The sequence below is a fragment of the Terrapene carolina genome, unplaced genomic scaffold, assembly GCF_002925995.2.
Source record: "Terrapene carolina triunguis isolate 2854851 unplaced genomic scaffold, T_m_triunguis-2.0 Scaffold387, whole genome shotgun sequence".
NCBI lineage: Eukaryota > Metazoa > Chordata > Testudines > Emydidae > Terrapene > Terrapene triunguis.
The window spans coordinates 126,822-147,256 of NW_020664738.1; the positions used below are offsets into that span (position 1 = coordinate 126,822).

Genomic DNA, 20,435 nt, shown 5'->3' on the forward strand with positions numbered 1-20,435 from the left:
CTCCAGACCCTGCGCCCCCGGCTGGGCGCTTCCCCTCCCGGGCTCCAGCTGAGCTGGGCAAGCGCCGGCCGGGGGCGCAGGGTCTGGGGGCTGCCCGGCAAACCCTGAAGCCGGTAGCGCTGGGGCAGCCCTTTCCCCGTGGCTGGGAGTGGGAGGGAGGAGGGGGCGGAGTTAGGGCAGAGTTGGGGCGGGGCTGGGGGTGGGGAAATGGGCGGGGCCAGGGCCCGTGGAGGGTCCTCTTTTTTTATTTTTAAAATATGGTAACCCTAGACTATGCTGTCTGAGCTCACTGACCGGACTGAGACCATTGACCTCCCTTGCAGACTAATGTAGAGAATGGAGGGTGGTTGTAGGGAAAAGAGGTTGAAGGTCTGGATACAAAGCTGCCTGGAGGCTCTCAGATTCCAAATGCCAGGCCTGCTGCTTATCAGAAATAAGGCCCTGGTGAAGGGGTATGTGGGTGCCAGTCCCTTACTAACTGTGGGAAGCACTGTATTGTCAATTATCTTCATCCTTGCACAGCTGAAGGCTCATGGTACAGGTTCCTTGGTAAAGTCCATCCCCAAACATCTACACTGGCGATGACAGCATAGGCTGAGTGAGTGATTCATTCCAGCAGAGCCAGAGGGTTGGGCTGAGTCAGGCCGGTACTTGGATGGAAGACCAAGGGAAAAGGGGACTCAGTGTATCAGACATGTTTGTGCATCAGAACTGCGGCTACTCTTCCGTCTCCTGTAGAACTTCTCCCTCCGGCCTTGCTCCAATTCTGCCCCCACTGTTTTTTATGAATTAACGTTGTGAATGTTTTTCTTAAATAAACAACTCCTGCAAGAGGCTCTCATCATTTATGAGCCAAATTCCAGCCTGATTTACACCTTGGTCCATGTGACTGCATGGGTAGGTGCCATGGCAGAATCTAATCCAAAATTTCCATCCTAAGCCCCTACTTATAGCTAGGATGGGGCTTTTCCCATGTTAAGTTTTGAAAATATCACAAAGGAGATTTTTGGATTTTTTTTTTTTAAAAGGGTGACATGATTTTTCCCTTTCTTTCACTCCACAAACGCACTCCCACATAGGCTTCCTCCTGCCAGCAGGGCACTCTTCAGGGCTTAAGGCTCCCTCCCAGGAATCTCTCTCTTCAGTCTTACTGGAATGAAGAAGTCAGGCCATTGATTGCCAAACCACCAGACCAGCTGGTTAGGAGCTGCCCTCGATTTCTTCACCGTGCTCCATGGGGAAACAGATCCAAAGCCCATTAAAGGCAGTGGGAAGACTATAGCTACCTGACTAGCTGGTCTGCTGATGAGGTAATGGCCATGGGTGGGGAAGCAGGGCCATTACCTCATCAGCAGACCAGCTAGTGAGGAGCTGGCTTGCATCTCTTTGCTATGCAATATGGCTGAGGAACTCAGCCATTGCTTCATCAGCTGGCATCAATAGCCTAAAAAACAATGTAACTTGTTTTTTAGGCTATTTAGGCAAAAAAACAATGTAACTTGTTTTTTTACTTAAAATAAAAAAGTCACAACAGCAACTCCCTGCCCCAACAAAAGTCCTGGCTTTTGTCCCAGAAGGCCATGCTGTGACACAAGCACTGGCCTACTTAGAACCTCCCCAGAAAATTACCATGCGCGTAGACCTTTCTTTTTGGACTCAGCTCAAAAATTTCAAAAAGACAATCAACTAATTCAGAGTTACCTGTGAATGGCGACACTGACAGGTTTTGAAGCTTTGGGATGTCTTACAGGCTTGTATCATACTGCTCAAAGTAAATACCTTTGTTGTTATTATGTATTATAGCAACATCTGCCTCCATTTAAAAGAGCATTTCCTGGCACAAAAATATCCCTGCAGTTTTGTGAATTCTTTTAAACCTAATTAGTTTTGGATGGGGAGGCACCTTTACGGAGAAAAGTGTTGTTTTAGAATACTAAGTAACCTTTCATTTAGGTTTTTGAGACTAGTTACAAATCTTTCCCCGTCACCACCCTTCTTGGATAGGACAATGCCAGGTGGTCCTCACAGTGAAATGTTCCGTTAGAAGGAGCAGCTCTAATCCATATACAAACTGTATGACTGCAACCTGTTGGAGCTCTTCTAGCAGCATAGAACAGCTTGAAAGCTAACGTGTATTGTGAGAAATTCTATGGTGATTTTTCTGTCCCAGTCTGCAATACAATTCCCAGTGCCATTATATTAACTAGAGATGGCAATGGGTAAAGATCTTGAGATTTGGAGGGTCAAGTTGGCTGAGCATTCAAAATTCAGATGCTTAGTCAAGATGTTTGGATATGCAAAATTGAAATCAGGCTTAATCCTCTTCCACTCCTGGATAGAACTGGGAAGAACATAGGTATGAGAATTAGAGATGAAACTGAACTCCTAAATCCAGCACCCCCAAATATTGAGTGTGTTCAGACCTGGACCCTCAAGTTACATCTAGCCTATATTCCTCTACTGCAGAGGTTCCCAAACGCTGGTCTGTGGAACACCTGATTCTGGTCCACAGGGAGCTGGCTAGTCACATGGTGCTGGCTCCTCCTTGTTCCAACTGCTAAAATGAAGCCAAGAGTACACTCAATACTTTTCTCTCGTAGCTATATATATGGCTCCCATTACCCCACTATCTGAGCATCTCACAGTCTTTATCACATTTACTGTCCCAACACCCCTCTGAGGTAGAGCAGTGCTATTACCCACATTATACAGGATGAAGAACTGAGGCAGAGAGAGAGAGACTAAAATAACTTACCCCAAGGTTACACAGGAAAGCCAGGGTGGAGCAGGGACCTGAACCCATGTCTCTTAAGTCAGCACGTTAAATCACTAGACCATCGTTCCTCTCATCCTCCTTTTCCATGGAAGAAATTGCTCTAGTTGCCACAGGGACATTGTACTCATAAATGGGAGGGGGAGGTGGTTTGTACATTCATGAATGTTGCGGGGAGGTGATCATGGCAAACAGGAACGGAGGAGATAAGCCCTTTATTAAGATGTGGGCCACACTATGAAATTAATGGAGAATCCCAGCTGTAAATGGGATGAACCAAAGTCCTAGATCTGAACACTACCTGAACTGTGAGACAACTCAGGTCTGGATACAAACTTTGCAGCTCAGGCTCCATCTCTAATTTGAATACAAATAATGAATGAAAACATTGACCAAACATTTGCGAACCTTCATAAACATATGGCTTGAATTTGGTTCTAGATTCAAATCTAAATTGGAGAAGGGAGTGTGGGGGGAGAGCTTGGGTTTATTTTTAAGCTGCTTTGCCCATCCCCTGTTTCTCATTCTTCATCTCTTGCCTTCTTTCCCTGCTTCCTGTAGCACAGCGATACACAGACCTCAGTGTTCAGGAGTCAAATTAGCAATGAACATTACCCAAACCAGCCACAGTAGTGCGAATGATGGGGGAAATATTTAGTTTTTTATATATTATTCTCACAACAAATAAGTTAATCACTTAGTGCAAGTTGATAGCTTAATAACATACTAAAAGTATCCTGATTGGTTAATAACATAGACTGGTTAATAATTAAATCACACAGTGTTTTAATATTATATGCTGCAAAGAGTTGCAGGAGACACATTCAAGAGCCACTTGTGGTTAAAAGCCGCAGTCTGAGTATCAGTGCTGTAGCACATCTCCTCTAAGCTCTCAAAGTCGACATCTGCTTTGCAGCTGGTGGTGTAATTTCCAACTTGCGTAGACATACACATGCTAGTTTTGATCAAGCTAGCACTAAAAATAGACATGCAGCTGTGGCAGTGTGATGGGCTAGCCACCCAAGTATGTACCTAGGGTCTCAGATAGGACTGTAGTCGGGGCAACTAGCCCATGCTGCTGCCAGAGCCACTGCTATTTTTAAGCACACTAGCTTACCAAACCTACCTCCAGCTGCAGTATAGACATACCCCCAAATATGAACTATGGAGCAATAATGAAAGCTGAGTTAAGCTGTTTTTCTATAGTTCTATAACCCCCCTAAGCAAGTTAGGGGAGCACATTCAGCACTTAAGTTAACACTAACAAACCTTTTAAAAATGCTTCCCCACTAGAGATGGGTGGGAATTTTCCTTCAAAATGATGTTTTGACCAAAAAAAAAAAAAGCAATTTCTGCAAAAATCAAAATCCTTCAGAAAGTTTTGAATTTGCTGAAATTTTTCAATTTTCCATCAGGAAAAAAAAAGAAATGAAACATTGTTTCAGGTAAGGTCAGTTCATTTTGTGGAACTGAATAGGAACTACTTACGGTGCTGTAGTGCCTCATCGGAGTTGCCGTTTGGAAGCTTCAAGGGCCAGGCTCTGGGTCAGACTACATCTTCCATGATGCACTGTGGTTCCCTTAGGAGCAAGATGCATTGTGCATCATGTGAGTCCCACAGTAGCGTCCAATGGGCCCCCTTGGCTGCTCCATAAAGCACTTTGAAGGCTGTGAAATACCATATCTACTGTGACCCCTCAATTAAAAACAATGCACAGGGTGCTTGAGGCAGCACAGAACAATGCTTCTCTGTTGTGTTCTCATCTCTTTCCAGGTTCCGATGGAGGAGGAGGCTGCTGGTGATCTCTGCTCCCAACGACGAGGACTGGGCCTATTCCCAGCAGCTTTCTGCCCTCAGTGGACAGGCCTGTAATTTTGGTAAGTCAGACTGTATTACGCTCTTGCTCCCCATACCACATCCTTCCGGAGTGCCATTTGGGGATGGATTCCTTCACTCAGATCTAAACCCAGACAGTCTGAGGAGGTCTGTCCAACTGAAAACTTAACCAAATCCACCCAGCTAGGGATGGAAGAAGACAAACCTCTGACATGAACCGTAGTAACCGCTGCCACCCAAGCATACCGTTGGGGATGCTGATCCCTCCTCTGAAATCCCTCATTTAGGTTAGGGAAGAGTTAAGCCCCTTCAGACTCTCTCTCTGATGGGCATTTTAGCAATAGAACAGCCCTGGGCTTGTCCATCTCTTGTCACAGCTCAGCAAATTAGTGGTATAAGCAAGTTGTGCTTATAGGAACCAATCATCAGCCCAGTACAGAGCCAGGATGGGCAGCAAGGAGATGCATGGAAGGATGGCGAGAGCTATGTTCTTCTTTCCTTCCTCATCCCAACTATGTAAAGCATCTTCATGGAGGCCACTTCAGCCCCTTAGCATGAAGAGCCCTCAGGACGCCTATAGCCCTTACTGGAAAGGAAGAGCTAGAGGATCCATGCAGTGGGGGCTCCCTCAGCTCTGCCTATTCCCTGGCCTACCCCTACCAGCCATGTAAATGGAGCAAGTACACCACTGCCCAGCTTTCTGGTGCGTAGCCAGACTCCATGCATCATAGCTCCACACTGTCTGGAATCTTCTGTGCAGCTGTAGTGACAAGGGCTAGATTTTTTCCCTGTTGAATGGCGATGTAGTGGAATGCCTACTGTAGCAGAAGTCTCCAACTGTTTCACTGAATGTCACTGGTGCCTGAATAAACAGGGATCCACACAATGTCACTTAGGGTATGTCTTCACTACCGGCCGGATCGGCGGGCAGTGATCGATCCAGCGGGGATTGATTTATCGTGTCTAGTCTAGATGCAATAAATCGATCCCCGAGCGCTCTCCCTTCGACTCCTGCACTCCAGCTCGGTGAGAGGCGCAGGCGGAGTCGATGGGGGAGCGGCAGCAGTCGACTCACCGTAATGAAGACACCACAGTAAGTCAGTCTAAGTACGTCGACTTCAGCTACGTTTTTCACGTAACTGAAGTTGCATAACTTAGATTGATCCCCCCACAGTGTAGACCAGGCCTTACAGAGTCACTCTCTTAATCGCAGTCTCACTGTAATACACACCCTCAGCCGCTTCCATTTCCCTTGATACCAAATTAGTGAGTGATGTGGAACCTTGTCACATACTTTCTGAAGATCTGCATACAGCCACTATTCACTTAACTCTCTTCCCTTTGTTGGGGATATCGTTAAGGAATTCCAGAACGTTAATAAGGCATGACCCTCCTTTTTTCCTTATGCCATGGTTGAATATCCTAAATCAAGTTGTGCATTTCCAAGCATCCTGCCTCTGGGTCACTAAAATAGTAGCTTCCAGGACTCTTCCCAGTATAGAAAGAGGTGCCTCACTAACTGGTGCGTCTCCATGATTTTTTCTCAAAGACAACATTCCAATCCTCTGTCTAAAAAAGAAAAAATGGACGCCTGATTTAATCTGATCCACGTAGTAATTTCCCACTTGAGGGCTACAGGTTATGTTACCTCCAAACAGTTTGCCACTGTACATCTTATGAATAAGCACATTATTCTCTGCATGCTGACTTTTTCATGCATTTGGTGGGGTTCTCTCTTCATTTCTTTCAACTGATTTAAAATAAAGCTCTCACTACTCTTTGGATCTCCTGAGATTTTTTGCAAACGAAGGTAACAAAATCTCATGCATTAAGGCACGAAGAGTGGGATTCACAAATATATTTAGGGACCTAACTCCCCTTGATTTCAATGGAAAATAGGTACCTGAAATACCTTTGTGAATCTCACCCCAACAACTGCTCCATGGGTCAGGAAGGAGTTTTCATCCCCATGAGCAGGGTTGCACAACTGGTCAGGAGTAATTAGAAGGGGGTGATTTTCCCTTCTTTGATGCTTCTATTGCCAAAGGCAGGATACCAGACTAAGATGGACCAATGGTCTGATCCAGCATGGCAGGACACTCCCCTAGAAGGCTATGAGATTAGATGGACCAATGGGTTGATCTGGTATGGCGGGAGTGTGGGGGTGGGTGGGATACTGGACTCATGGTCTGATACAGTAACATAGTTTTGCTCTGCACCTCGTGATGGTCTCTGACCATCCTTCCAGTATTAGGAGATCAACATGACACTTCTAAGGCTGCCTGATCAGTTACCAGACCCTACAGCTTCTTCACTTGAGATTATTCACCCTGCCCCTCACAACCTAAGTTCCCTGTAAGCTGCACGACTGTGCAGCAGCACATTTAGCACCGCACAGGCGCTCAGGGAACCCGCCTATCCGGGACCAGCCACAGTGCCCCTCCCCCAGCCCCAACTCAGCCCTGGCCCGGACCTATCCCCCAGCCCCAGCCCCGGAGCTGCCGCAGTGGGGAGAGGCACCTCTCCCCCCACAGCCCAGGTGCTGCTGTGGGGGGGGGGGAGGGGAAGAGAGAGAGCTGGGAGGGAGTCCTCTCTTCCCCCCATAGCCCTGGAGCACCCTCCTGCACTCCAAACCCCTCATCCCTGGCCCCACCCCAGAGCCTGCACCCCCAGCCGCCGGGGCTGGGGGTGCTCGGGCGGCGCGCTCGGGCGGAACCGGGGCCAGTGCCCCGGGGCCCGAGGCGGGCCGGAGCCACTGGGACTGGGGACCGGAGCCGCTTGGCTGGGCCGGGGCTGGAGGGAGCCACTCGGCCAGGGCCGCACCACGCCTTCCCAGAGCCCTCCTCCTCGCCTTCCCCTCCGCCCCAGCTTACCTGCTGCTGCCCGCCTGCCCCTGCTTGTTTTCAGACTTCCCGCGAACATCTGATTCGCGGGAAGGAGGGGAGGGGGAGGAGCAGGGGGGTGGAGCATTCAGGGGAGGGGAGAAGGGGGAAGTGAGCTGGGGGAGGGGTGGACAGCTGTGGGGCCCTTTTAGGCGCAGGGCCCAATTCAGCTGAATCAGCCTAAAGCTGGCCCTGGCTCCCTAATTTGGGGAAATTATGAGCAATTTATAAAAGTTAGCAGTAAACTGCATCTGCCCAGCTTACCTGCCTTAACACGAATGCCCTAGTGGCTTTGTGCCAGGGTGAGCTGAGGTTCTAATATTTGTCTTTATTTATATTTACTTTGTTCACAGGTTGTTGTTTTTTTAATGCCTTAGAGCAAAATCCTGCAGATCTTAGTTGTTGGCAGTTTTGACTGAGTAGAGCCATGGTGGAGGCCAAAACAACATGAGAGCTGCTCTTCCCATGGCATTTCAATTCCTGGGTGGTGGAACTAATACAAGATCACCAACTCACATATTGTTTGGACCTCATAAAAGACTCTCTGAGTCAAACAATAAACACAAGTACGGAGCTATTGTTATGTATACCTGACCAGACATGTGCAGGAGCTATTCTGTACTCTGGTTTATGCAAGTGTAAGAACATTAGCAGAATATTTAGGGAACAACTTAAAAGGCTGGGCCTGGGACAAGAGGGCTCCTTCGTTCAGCCTCTGAAGAAACCATCCATGCACACGCCGGGAGACTCCATGACCGCTACTGCAGTAGCATCCACCTGCTATGTGTCCCTCTTGGTGCATCTCACCCACCCCACTTCCCTCACCCCCAAACCCACCTCCCATTGTGTGGGAAAAGGAAGTTATGCCCACAGAGTTGGCCTCTGCAATTCCCCAGTGTGCCGGTCCCCTCTGTGGTTGCCTTCCCACGCAGCAGAACCACATTGGATGCTCCTGTGTCTCTGCTTTCACAACGTAAGTTTCACGCTGCCTGTATGGATTAGTTTAGCCCCAAATTCCAACCCCTGATTAAGCCCACCATGCCACAGAATTATTTCAGGGAAATTCTACGGCCTGTGTTACGCAGGAGGTCAGACTAGACTATCAGAACGGTTGTTTCAGTCTATGGCTCACGTGCAGCACTCCTATTGAAATCAGTGTCAGTCCCTGCACAGAAGGGTGGGATTGGACCCCAACAAACAAGCATGGATCTGGACAGTTAAAATAACATCTGTCCATGACTGAGTGGAAAGATCTGGTGTCACCCAAAGCCTCTCTCGTTCCTTTGCAGGTCTGCGCCACATAACTATCCTCAAGCTGCTAGGACTCGGGGAAGAGATCGGTGGTGTCTTAGAACTGTATCCCATCAATGGTGAGAAATGGTTTCCCAGTCTTTAATGACTGCTCATGAAGGGCACATACACAGCACTGTGTGTTTTTAAGGGGCAGCTGGGACCTTTGCTTGAAAGGGTGGTAAGAGGCACAGATATGACTAGAATTAAAGCACATTTTCTAACTTTCATAACATTCCTGTTTAAGAGACGCTGCCAGGATAAAAATGATAGGCCTGAGCCTGAAAGGTGCAGCCAGGGCCATCCTTAGGCATACGCAGAATACGCAGCTGCGTAGGGCCCCATGAAATTTGGGGCACCAAATTGCCCCAAATTTCATGGTGCCCTATGCAGCTGCGTGCTTCGATGCGGCAGTGCCGGCAGCCAGCCCCATCCCCAAGCTGGCCCCACTGTGCGTTCCTAGGGGGGTGCGGGGCCCAGGACAACTCCTTCTGCCCCTGCCCCGCCCCTACCCCAACCCTTCTCCCAAGCCTCCTCCCCCAGTGACAGACACGGCCCAAGGGATTAGCGGGGGGACCTGGCAGCACGGGTCAGGCCTACCCCTGCATTCACCGGCAGTGGCGGGAAGCAGAGCGCCCCAGCCCGCTCCACTCCGCTGGCTCCCTGCTGTGTCGCTCCGCTTCCTGCCGCCGGTGAGTGCACGGGGGGTGGGAGGGTGGACCCCTTCCCCCAAGCCTCTTCCCCCGAGCGAGACGGCTGGGGCAGGGGGAGCAGAGCAGGCTGGGGATGGGTCGTTCTGCTTCCTGATGCTGGCGCCAGGCCCCCACTAATCCCCCGGGCCGCTCTGGGCCTGTGGGGGCCCCCAAAGCAGCCCCCACACCTCCTGCCTCTGCAGCCCCGCAGGCCTTGAGCGCAGCCCAGACCCTCTGCCCGGGAGGGGGGCGCTCGGGCTGTGTAGGGCACCATAATTGGTAGGGACGGGGCTGGGTGCAGCATGTCTGTAGCTCCCACTGAAGTCAAAATAGAGTGGGTCAAATGCACTCTTCTCCTCACCCCCTCCCGCGCCAAAGGGGTGTCCATACCATTACCTTCTATAAGGTTTAAGGGGAAGCTAATAAAGCACAGGCACAGCGACTTCTCATGTATAGGCCTCTGGCTTCATTCAAGGTTCCTTTCATCATCAATTCCTTGCTTCCTTCAGTGCCACAAGGCCCACACGGGGTTAGTCTTGCACTAGAGATCTCACTACCACAGCACATGTTGGAGGCAGGGAGCTTTTCAGCTACGTAACCCTATTAAGTACATCCACCAAAGGAGAGGTGAAAACAGGGAGGAACCTCACCACCTTTGCTCTCTTTTGGGGTATATAACCACTGCCCAAAATTGCATGGAATATCAGACATGTGCGTGAGTGTGTGATTATATCACCCTCTGTTGGCTACAGCCTGCAGAACAAATAAAACCCTACTGAAACAAATAAATTCTTCTTCTGCTCACATGACAGTGACCTGTGTTTTTGGAAACAGGAGGTCCTGAAGTCAATCTCTGCTGAGGAGGGTTGTGAGATCCTTACATTGACCAGGATCTTTTACAGAGGGCAGTAAAATAGGAAGAAAAGGCCACAGGGCATACTTTCCAAATTATCATTTAGCTGGGCAACCAAAACACCAGCATTGTTCCTGATTCTGTCCTTTTCTAGGAAGCTCCAATGTGGAGCGAGAAGATGTCCCTGCTAACCTGGTGAAAGACATCCGCAATTATTTCCAAATCAGCCCTGAATATTTCTCCATGCTTCTGGTTGGGAAAGATGGAAACGTCAAATCCTGGTACCCTTCCCCAATGTGGTCCATGGTGATCGTGTATGATTTGATCGATTCCATGCAGCTCCGGCGACAGGAAATGGCAATTCAGCAATCACTTGGCATGCGATGCCCAGAAGATGAGTATGGTGGGTATGGTTACCATAGCTATCACCAGGGATACCAGGAAGGTTACCAAGATGACTACCGTCACCATGAAAGTTACCACCATGGATACCCATACTAAAAAGAGCAACTTAACCTTTGACTGCTGTCTCTTGCCTGCATCCTAATAGCTGTTCAAGCCGCAAGTGGCCAGACATGGAAATTCTTCTCAAGCCACCTAAATGCCCATGCCTCTTTCTTTCAGTATTCAGTCAAGGGCCTAAATAAACATTGTATTTGCCGTTTTGAAAATCCACAAGCCTTTAAGTGAAATATTTCAAACCAGTAGCACTGATGCTTTTAAACAGTAAAGACTCCTTTATATTTTTTAACCCCTGTAACCAGAGGGCATCACCAGTTGCAGTTTGTTTGCATTAAACAAAAAACAAAATCTTTCCCCCACCCTTTCAGCCATGGACCTCATATTGTAGCCAGGACACAAACTGTACAATAGACATTGTAACACTTTATATATATTTTTTCCAAGGAGAAAAACAAAGCATATTTATTGGAAAGTGAGAATTTTGTGTCATGCTGATGAACAGACACAGAGGATCACACCACGGGACTTTCCCGAGAAAAGAGATTTTAGGAAAGAAGTGTGGGGCAGGTTCGCTTTTATAATATTTTTTTTAAAAACCCTTTTGAAATGCCTTGTCTAAAAAGACTGCATCTCTTTTATAACAGATCAGCTTTGTACTTAGCTGAGTTTCATCCATAACCTACCAAAATGTAACCTTAAGGGTTGCTAAAGGATTTGATACAATACAGCAGAAAAAGCTCTGAACAAGAAATCTTGCTGCATGTCACTATTTCTTTAGCTGGGGTTCTTGCTCCATGAGACAATTAAATCCATCCTAGCTACAGCTCTGCTTAAGCCAGAGCTGTAAGCTAGCAGGGTTCGAATTCTAGGTGGTTGAAAAAAAATTGAATTTTGACAGAAAAGGAAGAAATTTCTCAAAAATATTTGTGAACATTTTTACTTGCTTTTCAACCAGCAATTTCTAATAACATTTTGATGAAAATTCCATCTCCGGAGCCAGTTAGATATTTTTACAAAAATGTTCATCTTTCAAATTCCTTCTCCACCCTCCAGTAACCCCCCCAAAAAGGACAATTATTTTTTACAAAAATGTTTATGAAAATTTGGACCTGCTTATTCAGCTAGCTCTGCTTCTGCTATGGTTTCTGTAACGAGCATGCGCACTGGTTGTTTTTTGAGAACTGTACTAGTCACACTATGCCATAGGCAATAACTCCTGGGTACCAATCTTCTATCCTATTGTTTTGTAACATACAGTCTAAAAATATGAACTCCACCTAGGGTGACCGATTTTATAGGGACAGTCCTGATTTGGGGGACTTTTTCTTATATAGGCTCCTATGACCCCCCCACCCCGTCCCAATTTTTGACACTTGCTGCCTGGTCACCCTAACTCCACCCTAGTCAAGGAAACTGTGTTAGAATATAGGGACTTGGAAAAATTAATTCCTAGAGAGCTCTAACCAACTCCCATTCAAATCAATGGGAAGGAGTCAATCTACTCTTTTAATGAGAGTTGAATCAGGCCTTTAACCCTTAAGGGCCCTACAGCAAGATTCAGGAATATCCCACTGAGAAGGCCTCATGGAAGATATATCTGATTTAGTGGCTGCATAGCGGTCACTGCTATGATGGGAAGGCACATCTAGGTGACCTTTAACCTCACTGATTATACAGAAACTTGATATCGTGATACACATCCCACCCATCACCCTTAGGGACACATTTGGAAAAGGGTTCTCATCAGTGGTAAGAGCCACAAGGTAGAAACAAGTGGGAGCCAAAGTACAACCCACAGTGTGACATTAAGCAAGTAGTTGGAAATCTTTGTCTCCCCAAATGAAAACAAAATTTGGTAAAACAAGGGCTTCACTGAAAACCAGGTGTTTTCCTTAGAAACCATCTCAAAAAGTCCAGCCTTGTATGCTAGTTCTGGGTAGGGTGACCAGATGTCCCAATTTTATAGGGACAGTCCTGATATTCGGGGCTTTTTCTTATAAAGGTGCCTATTACCTCCCAGCCCCTGTACCGATTTTTCACACTTGCTATCTGGTCACCCCAGTTCTGGGTCATCCTGATAAGCACAGGAAGAGTGAAACACTGCCAGAAAGCCCAACTGGCTTCTGAAGCAGGCTTCCCTCAGCACCAGGATTCCCAGCCACCTTCTGGAGCAGGCTTTCCTCAGTGCCATGAGGCCTAGTCATCATGGGGCTAGTTTGACACTCACATCCAGATCCTCAAAGGTCTGTAGGTGCTTAATCCTGTTCAAATCAATGGGAGTTAAGTGCCTAAATATCTTTGAGGATCTGGGTCTCACTGTCTAGGTAGGGAATGGTAATTGGGGCTTGCTGGTGAAGGGTGGCCCTGGAAGGAGCCATCTTGAAAAGACTGTTTTCTTTGTAACTTCTATCTTTCAAGTTTGCTGTTGCCTGCAGCAATTCAGCAGCTGAAGTGGAGGGGGGAAGAGATTTTTTTTTAAAAAGGCAAGAAGGAATGATAAAAAATAATGAGCCAGACTGAAGCATGTCTTAGAGGAAAGTCTATGATGTCCTATGGCTTAGCTTAAGAAAATAAGTACTGACTGCCTTAGTGCAAAACGGTCAGCTGCTTAATCGTCTTGGCCTAAGGCAGAAGCAGGGTAAGATACACCAGATGTTTCTCTAACACTTACGTCCTTTAGATGAAAGATGATGCCATTTTAAGGAGATTTCTCAGTCATTTAAAACATTTCCATGTCTTTGTATTTTTGCAATGACTCTAAATGAATGCACAGTAAATCATGAGTTAGCAGAAAGGTCCAGTGTTGGGGTGGGAGAGAAGGTACTTAACGTGCCAAAACAAATGGAAAAGTTCGACCAAATAGGCAAGATCCTGAGAATTTAAAATTGTGTATGCACCAGATGCTGATCCTGTCACTCTATGGGTTTAGCACTGAAGTCGAGATAGGTATGTGGCTGTCAATGCATAGAGATTGGTCCAAACAAAGTCTGCATCTGAATACCTGCAAGATTTAGGATTTTTCTTAACGTGGATCTAAATTTTGGTGCTGACTCCTATTTCTAATAGGCCAAACCTAACTTCCCTTTCTGAACAACTTGAAATGTTGAGGGATGAGGTTTCATATCCAGAGCAGGTCTGAATTTTGCAGCCCCTCTCACCTTATCAAGTCCCCTGGGCAAAAAACTTGGTTAACCTGGAGCTAAGGTTGAAATAATCTATCCCATAGTTAGCCAAAAAAACCCTTAAGAGAATATTGTACCTTTCTCAAACACCCTCCCCCCTCCACACACAAACATTAGAAAGCTGGAAACGTCCAAATTAAGGTTCCACTTTACCAAAAACAAAAATAGCCCCAAACATTTGAAAGTATGTTGTTAGTCTCACAAACAACCTTAACGCTGCCATTCTGTAGCAGCACTCTGAGAACAAGCAGAAACTGAGACATGCTTAGCTATCCATCATGCAGGTATATTAAGTTCATATTTCTATGCCTGTTAATGAAGCAATCCTTCATGGTAGATAGAGAACGATGTTTTGGAGTTTCTGAATGTTTGCAGGAGTCCTAGGATTTTGGGTCATTTTTCCTATGGCTCTCTCCTATCACCAATGCTGTTGTGTTTGGATTCACAATACTGATGAAATTTACCGAAGGAAACACTATTTTCAAATGTTTTTTTTAAAGAAAAAGAAACAAAAACCTCTCAACTTCAAAGCGCTGCCTATGCAGCTATTTTTAGAGCACTAGCGCGAGTCTGAGGCTGTTGACCAGGGCTGGGATGCTCACTGCCACGAACCATGTAGATGTACCCCAAATAACACAGCTTGGAATGGTCTTCGGACATAATGCTCTCTGCCCAATTTATTTGTTAGAGGCCATGTGGCAGAAGCCAATGTTCTGCTCAGCCATTGCTCTCCTAGAGCACTCTGTCATTTGTGAGAGAAACATTGTGAAGGATGGTATTCATACCATCCTCGACAATGCTGCACATTTACTCACTGCAGTGTAAATGAAAATGTATGCCCACTTCTGGGTGGGAGTCAATGTTCCTACTGCTGCACAGACAAGATATGTCTCCCTCGCATTAGTAAGTTATCTACTTCTCTCTCCAATTCAAGAGAACCTCACTAAGGGCCCCATCCAGCTCTCTTGAAGTTAATGGAAAGACTTCCTCAAGAGTTGGATTTGGCCCTAATATCCCAAAGTCTGCCCTTCCTTGGAGAGGTGCAGACACATGGGTTGGTGTATCTCTACAGTTACATACTTGATGTCTCCATATTGTTAGACCTGGTGTAGATACATCAAGCATGGAAGCATCATTCAATTTTCTTACAGATTTTTCAGCCAAGATTTTAGGATGTGGAAGGCCTCTCCATCTCGCCGGACTCTGCACTTCCTCCTCTGGCAGTGGCGGGGCCTGGGTTAAATCAGCCCCACTTTAGACAGTGTTTGTCCTCCTGCTCCGTGTTCTCTTATCAGTCCTTTCAAAGTAGGCCTGAAGACAGGACCAAGGACGGTTCCTCCAGCAAACAAAAAGGAACCAATTTACAAACACAAAGCAAAAGGGGAATACCTTTCCCATGCCCTCTTTGCTGGGGGGGGGCGGGGGGAGAGGAAGGTGTCCTGCTGTTGAGCCCGGGGTGTCAGTCCTTCCCCTAAACAGGCAATCCACCTTGGGGGTTTCCCGCAGTAGGGAGGAGAGCAGCCTCTCACCCTGGAGAAGCCTATCTCCCTGCTGCCATTAGCCTGGCAATAGCTTGTCTCTCCTCCCCCTCTCTAATCAGAAGAGGGGCTTTTCAAGGTCTCAGGCAGCCCTTAATTGGACTCAGGTGTCCCTAATGGACCTGAGGTAACCCCTTCGCAGTTTATAGGAAAAAAGGCTCACAGACCTGCCTTCCATGACTCTCTTGCAGCTGCCCAGCTTAACTTTGTCACATGGGAAACTTGGAAAAATAATACCTAGCTCTTATATAGCACTTTTCATCAGCAGATTTCAAAGTGCTTTACAAAGGTCAGTATCATTACCTCCACTTTACAGATGGCAAAACTGAGGCATAAGGAGGGGACACGACTTGCCCAAGGTCACCCAACAGGTCAGTGGCAGAGCTGGGAATTGAACCCAGGTCTCCTGAGTGCCACTCCATCCTCTAGCCATTAGACTGTACTGCCACCACTACACTAAGCACACTTTATAAAGTTCAGAAATGGTTTTTCTCCATCTCATTTGTCTTCAGACAGAAATCTCAGGCAGGGAGGCCGAAAGTGTGGTTTTGGAGACCGTCTGAACTGGTTTGATCTTCAGTCTCTAGAGGTGTTGGGCTGATTTATATGCTCAGACTTTGCATGTGGGAAAACTCTCTGGAAAAGTTTATGTAAAAGCTGTCACTCTCCTTTAAATGAAATATAATCTAAAGCTAATGGTTCCATATGTTGTTCTTGGAAGTATCATTCTAAGGTTGACAGCTATCATGTTTGCAAAAGACAAGAAATTCAGGCACATACTGTATACTGCGAAGATGCATGTAATGGAAAGCAATGAAATGTGTCTTAAAGCAACTGAAATTTTAACAGTTAAGGTGTTTTGTGCATTAATGGTTTCCCTTCCCAAAACAGGCCATCGCCCATCAATGAAAATATGCATCTGGAAACTGCATTTAAATGTGTTTTCCTGTTACATTCTGTACAGGTTAAAGCAGGCAGGATTCTCTCTTTGTTAACGAGCTACCGTAAGAGTATAGAAAATATGAGTCTGGTTGTGAAGTTTCACATCTAAGTGTCACTTAGAAAGTAATGGCTAATAAATAAATCACAACCATGATTTGTGAGTTTTTGTCTGACTCTTTAAAATACACTACAGAAAGGGCACTGCTCCCCTCAGGAGGAACATTTTTAAAAGCGAGGAACTAGAATACTATTTTTACATGCACACTGCTTTTCATCCAAGTGTCTCAAAATGCTTTAACAACTATTAAGACCTAGATTCCTAGACAGTAGCCTGGACTGTACACCCATATAATATGGAAGTAAGAGAAAGAGGTAAGTCGCCATCCTCCTGATGCCCCTGCATGGGCAATCCAGACCATGGGTCCAAGGATGCCGAGACAAGGGGTGCACCGTGCTACACACCTACTTACTCCCTCCTCCCAGAGCAGCAATCTGGAGTCTGACTACACCCTCAACGTACTGGCCAAAAGAGCTGAGCCAGCACAGCGTGGTGGGTAGCAACTTGCACTAGCAGCAAATTATTCTCCACCACAGGAGGGGGCGAATAGGGAAGGAACAGTGGCTCCTTGACACACAATTCCTTTCCTAGGATGGCTCATCAACATGCCAAGGGACCCAATTTAATCCTAATTAAGCCTCAAAACATCCCAGTGCAATAAGCCCGGGAGAGCTAAGGAGCACCTCATCCACAGCTGGGGTGGACCACTGTAGCTGATTAGCTGCACTACACAGCTGTGGAGGGCGGGAAGCATATCCACTGAAATCAAAAGGGTGGGGGGAAATCAAACCTTATTCTGAGAAGTGTAATAAGAAAACTAACATGATGACCAACCTGAGAGATATCCATTGAAGCCTTCAGAAATCTGCACGTTGACATTAGCTTAGGGGTGTGGTTAGGGGATCTTGGCCATTTGTAATAGGTTCCTCACCCAAATTGTGGTTTGATGATTCATACCTTTAACAACTGTAACCCCTTCTCTGGCTTTCCAAAAAGCTGCTCTGAATCTCTCATTCGTCCTATAACAGTGTTGCACTCACCTCTCGCGAGCACCCCCTGGCCGAGTATGTGTTTGTGGTGGGTCTTCGCTGACTCAGCCCTCCGGCCAAGTCAGACACAGTCTGTCTCAGGGCCTTGTCCTGGTGGAGTCCCAGCAGCCAGCCCAGAGCACCGTCCACTCCCCTCCAGCTCTAGCAAGGAACCGAACTTGCTCTGGCCCTGCACCTCTTTGTATACTAGCCTGCTGGGCCTGACTGGCTGCTTCCCACACAGCCGCTCTAGGCAGCTTGGAGGACATCTCTACGGCCCTTTTCTGGGGCGGGGTGTGGCAGGAACACTAGGCCTCCAGCAGGGGGCCTCAGGGCCTAGCCCACGCCGTCTCACACCCTCAGATCCCTCCAAGCACTTTCTTGTTTTGCATACAAAGAGTTTAAATAGACGGACTTACCTAAGATGGCTCATGTCAGGGAGGGTGCTATGGTCACGTAAAAGAACCTGGATAGAAAATAGAATCAGTGAGTCCAAGTAAACCACCTTTGACTTGATATTGGATGTGCAGGCCTCTCAAGCGCCTTTGTCCTCATCTTCAAGGCTCTTCATTACTGAATCCCATCTACCAATCTGCAACCATTTATCCATACCACATGGTTGTAATGCTCTTTATATAGTATGGGCTGGAATAAAGCACCACAATGGGGCCCTAACCCTGAATTGCTCCCAGCTTTAGCTGTTTAAAATCAAGCATTTTAACACTGAGGTGAATTAGACATGCAATTCAGGAGCTGACTGCTGCAGCAGTTGGAGGGGAAACACCAAGTGCAACTTGACAGGTATTGGCACAACTGGAGGTTGGATATCACACTTGATGGACCAATGAACTGATCAAGCATGGCAGAGAGTGTACATTAATAAGCCATAGAACACATTGCCTCGTGCATTTTGGAGCACAAGTTCAAAGGCAGGATTTCCTTCAGCCCACTGAGAAACTCTGCAGCAGCACACGTGGGGACCCAGAGCCAGCTGCCTGCACTGGGAGCTGCAGTTTCCCTGTAAAGCCTGTTTGCGTTGCTCTGAATTTCTAGCTTGAAAATGGAGAGGTGCATCTGGGCACCTGTTTTGGAGTTGTGAAGTAGTGTGGGGCTGGGGGTCCCAGGTGTGTGTTTGTGTACTGGGCTCAGCCCCAGCTGTGAATTGCGGTGGCTGTCTCATCAGGAGTTTGGGGTGTGTTAAGCAAAGTTGAAGTGGGTGGGCTGTCAGTCTAACTTCAGAAAAGAGAAGGGGTGTGTATTTATAGGATGCTGTCAACTCAAATTTGGCCCAGAGTTTAGTCTCTGTGAAAACTAAGTTCCTTCAACACCCAAGAATAGTATAAATCAGTGATAGTCAGACCTCAGTGGTTCAGGAGCCAAATTAGCCATCAACATTACCCAAAAGAGTCACAGTAGTGTGACTTCATTGTTTCCATTTACTGTAGTATTATTCATATTTAAACACAAGGGACTTTTGTTATATATATATATATATATATATATATATATATAAATAAAAATATTTAAAAAAAAACTTATCACAGTAGATAAGTTAGTACCTTAGTGCAAGTTGATAACATAATTGGTCAATAATGAAAGCATCCCGATTGGTTAATAATTAAATCACATAGTGCAGGGATCGGCAACCTTTGGCAGGCGGGCTGGGACTGTTTGTTTACCTGCAGCATCTGCAGGTTTGGCCGATTGCAGCTCCCACTGGCCACGGTTCGCCGTTCCAGGCCAATGGGGGCTGTGGGAAGCAGCGTGGGCCGAGGGATGTGCTGACCACCGCTTCCCACAGCCCCCATTGGCTTGGAACGGCGAACCGCGGCCAGTGGGAGCTGCGATTGGTCAAACCTGCGGACGCTGCAGGTAAACAAATGGTCCTGGCCCGCCAGCGGATTTCCCTGACGGGCCGCGTGCCAAAGGTTGCTGATCCCTGACATAGCGTTTTAATATCATCATGTTCTGCAAAGAGCTGCTGCTGCACACTCTGGCATAGCTTAACAATGGAGCATGGATCATTAAATAACCCTTTAAGAAATAGTTTTGTGAGGAATTATCCAGTGGATGTTTCCACTATGAAAGATACTTCCTAGAAGGGAAAAAAGTATAGCTTCTTTTCCCTACTAATTTGACTATATTTCTTCTAATTTTTTTCCCTCTTCTTTCAAGTTTACCTGAACTATATGGACCCCATTTCCAATCCCCAGATGTTCTTCCAGCAACATTTCATCACCCAGCAGCCACTTTCAACTCACTTTACCCAGCATCTTGCATAATTATATATACCAGTGCAGAGTGGGTACAAAATGCTACCAGTGTAGAGAAACCCTACATAGCTAAGAGATTATACTTAAATTGTTTACCTTACAGAAACAACCAAATGTCATTATGTACTGCACCCTCTCTCATATGCTGCAACTGTCAAATGTTCTAGGGTCGTTGAGAATACACTGTGTTGCTGGTTTTATTTAATAGCTCTAGTGGCAACGGAGAGAAAAGGAATATTGTATCTCTAGTTTGCTGCCCCCTCTTTGAAACCATGAATACACCACACACCAGAAATAACTTATGATGCAATCATTTCATAATGAACTTTAGTTTATTCAGGCTTGTTTCACAATTAGGCATAATAAATTACAGGTAAAACAACACCTATTTACAAAGCGGTCATATACCATAGGCACCAGTACGTATGAAAGCAGCAGCGTCTCACACAGAATGCAATATAAGGGTGAGTTGCTGAAATCAACAGGCCTTATTCTGTTCTCAGTTATACCAGCATACATAAGGAGGAATTCTACACAAGCCAATAGTTATCCTGGCATAAAACTGGGGTAAAGTCAGAATCTGGACCACGGTCAAACTACACATTCAAGAGCTGCACCTGTAATA

The 20,435-nt window shown here is 46.6% G+C and overlaps 1 protein-coding gene across 1 annotated transcript in view; it reads left to right on the forward strand.

Annotated features, from left to right (window-relative positions):
- The window catches only part of CCDC80 (coiled-coil domain containing 80), a 30,981-nt gene extending 19,441 nt beyond the window's left edge, over positions 1–11,540 (forward strand). Inside the window, exons 6-8 of the mRNA XM_024200248.3 lie at positions 4,548–4,651; positions 8,782–8,862; positions 10,482–11,540. Of these exons, the coding sequence (XP_024056016.2) occupies positions 4,548–4,651; positions 8,782–8,862; positions 10,482–10,828 (532 nt within the window). The 3' untranslated portion in view covers positions 10,829–11,540. The remainder of the gene's footprint in view (positions 1–4,547; positions 4,652–8,781; positions 8,863–10,481) is intronic.
- Positions 11,541–20,435: the final 8,895 nt, after the last annotated feature.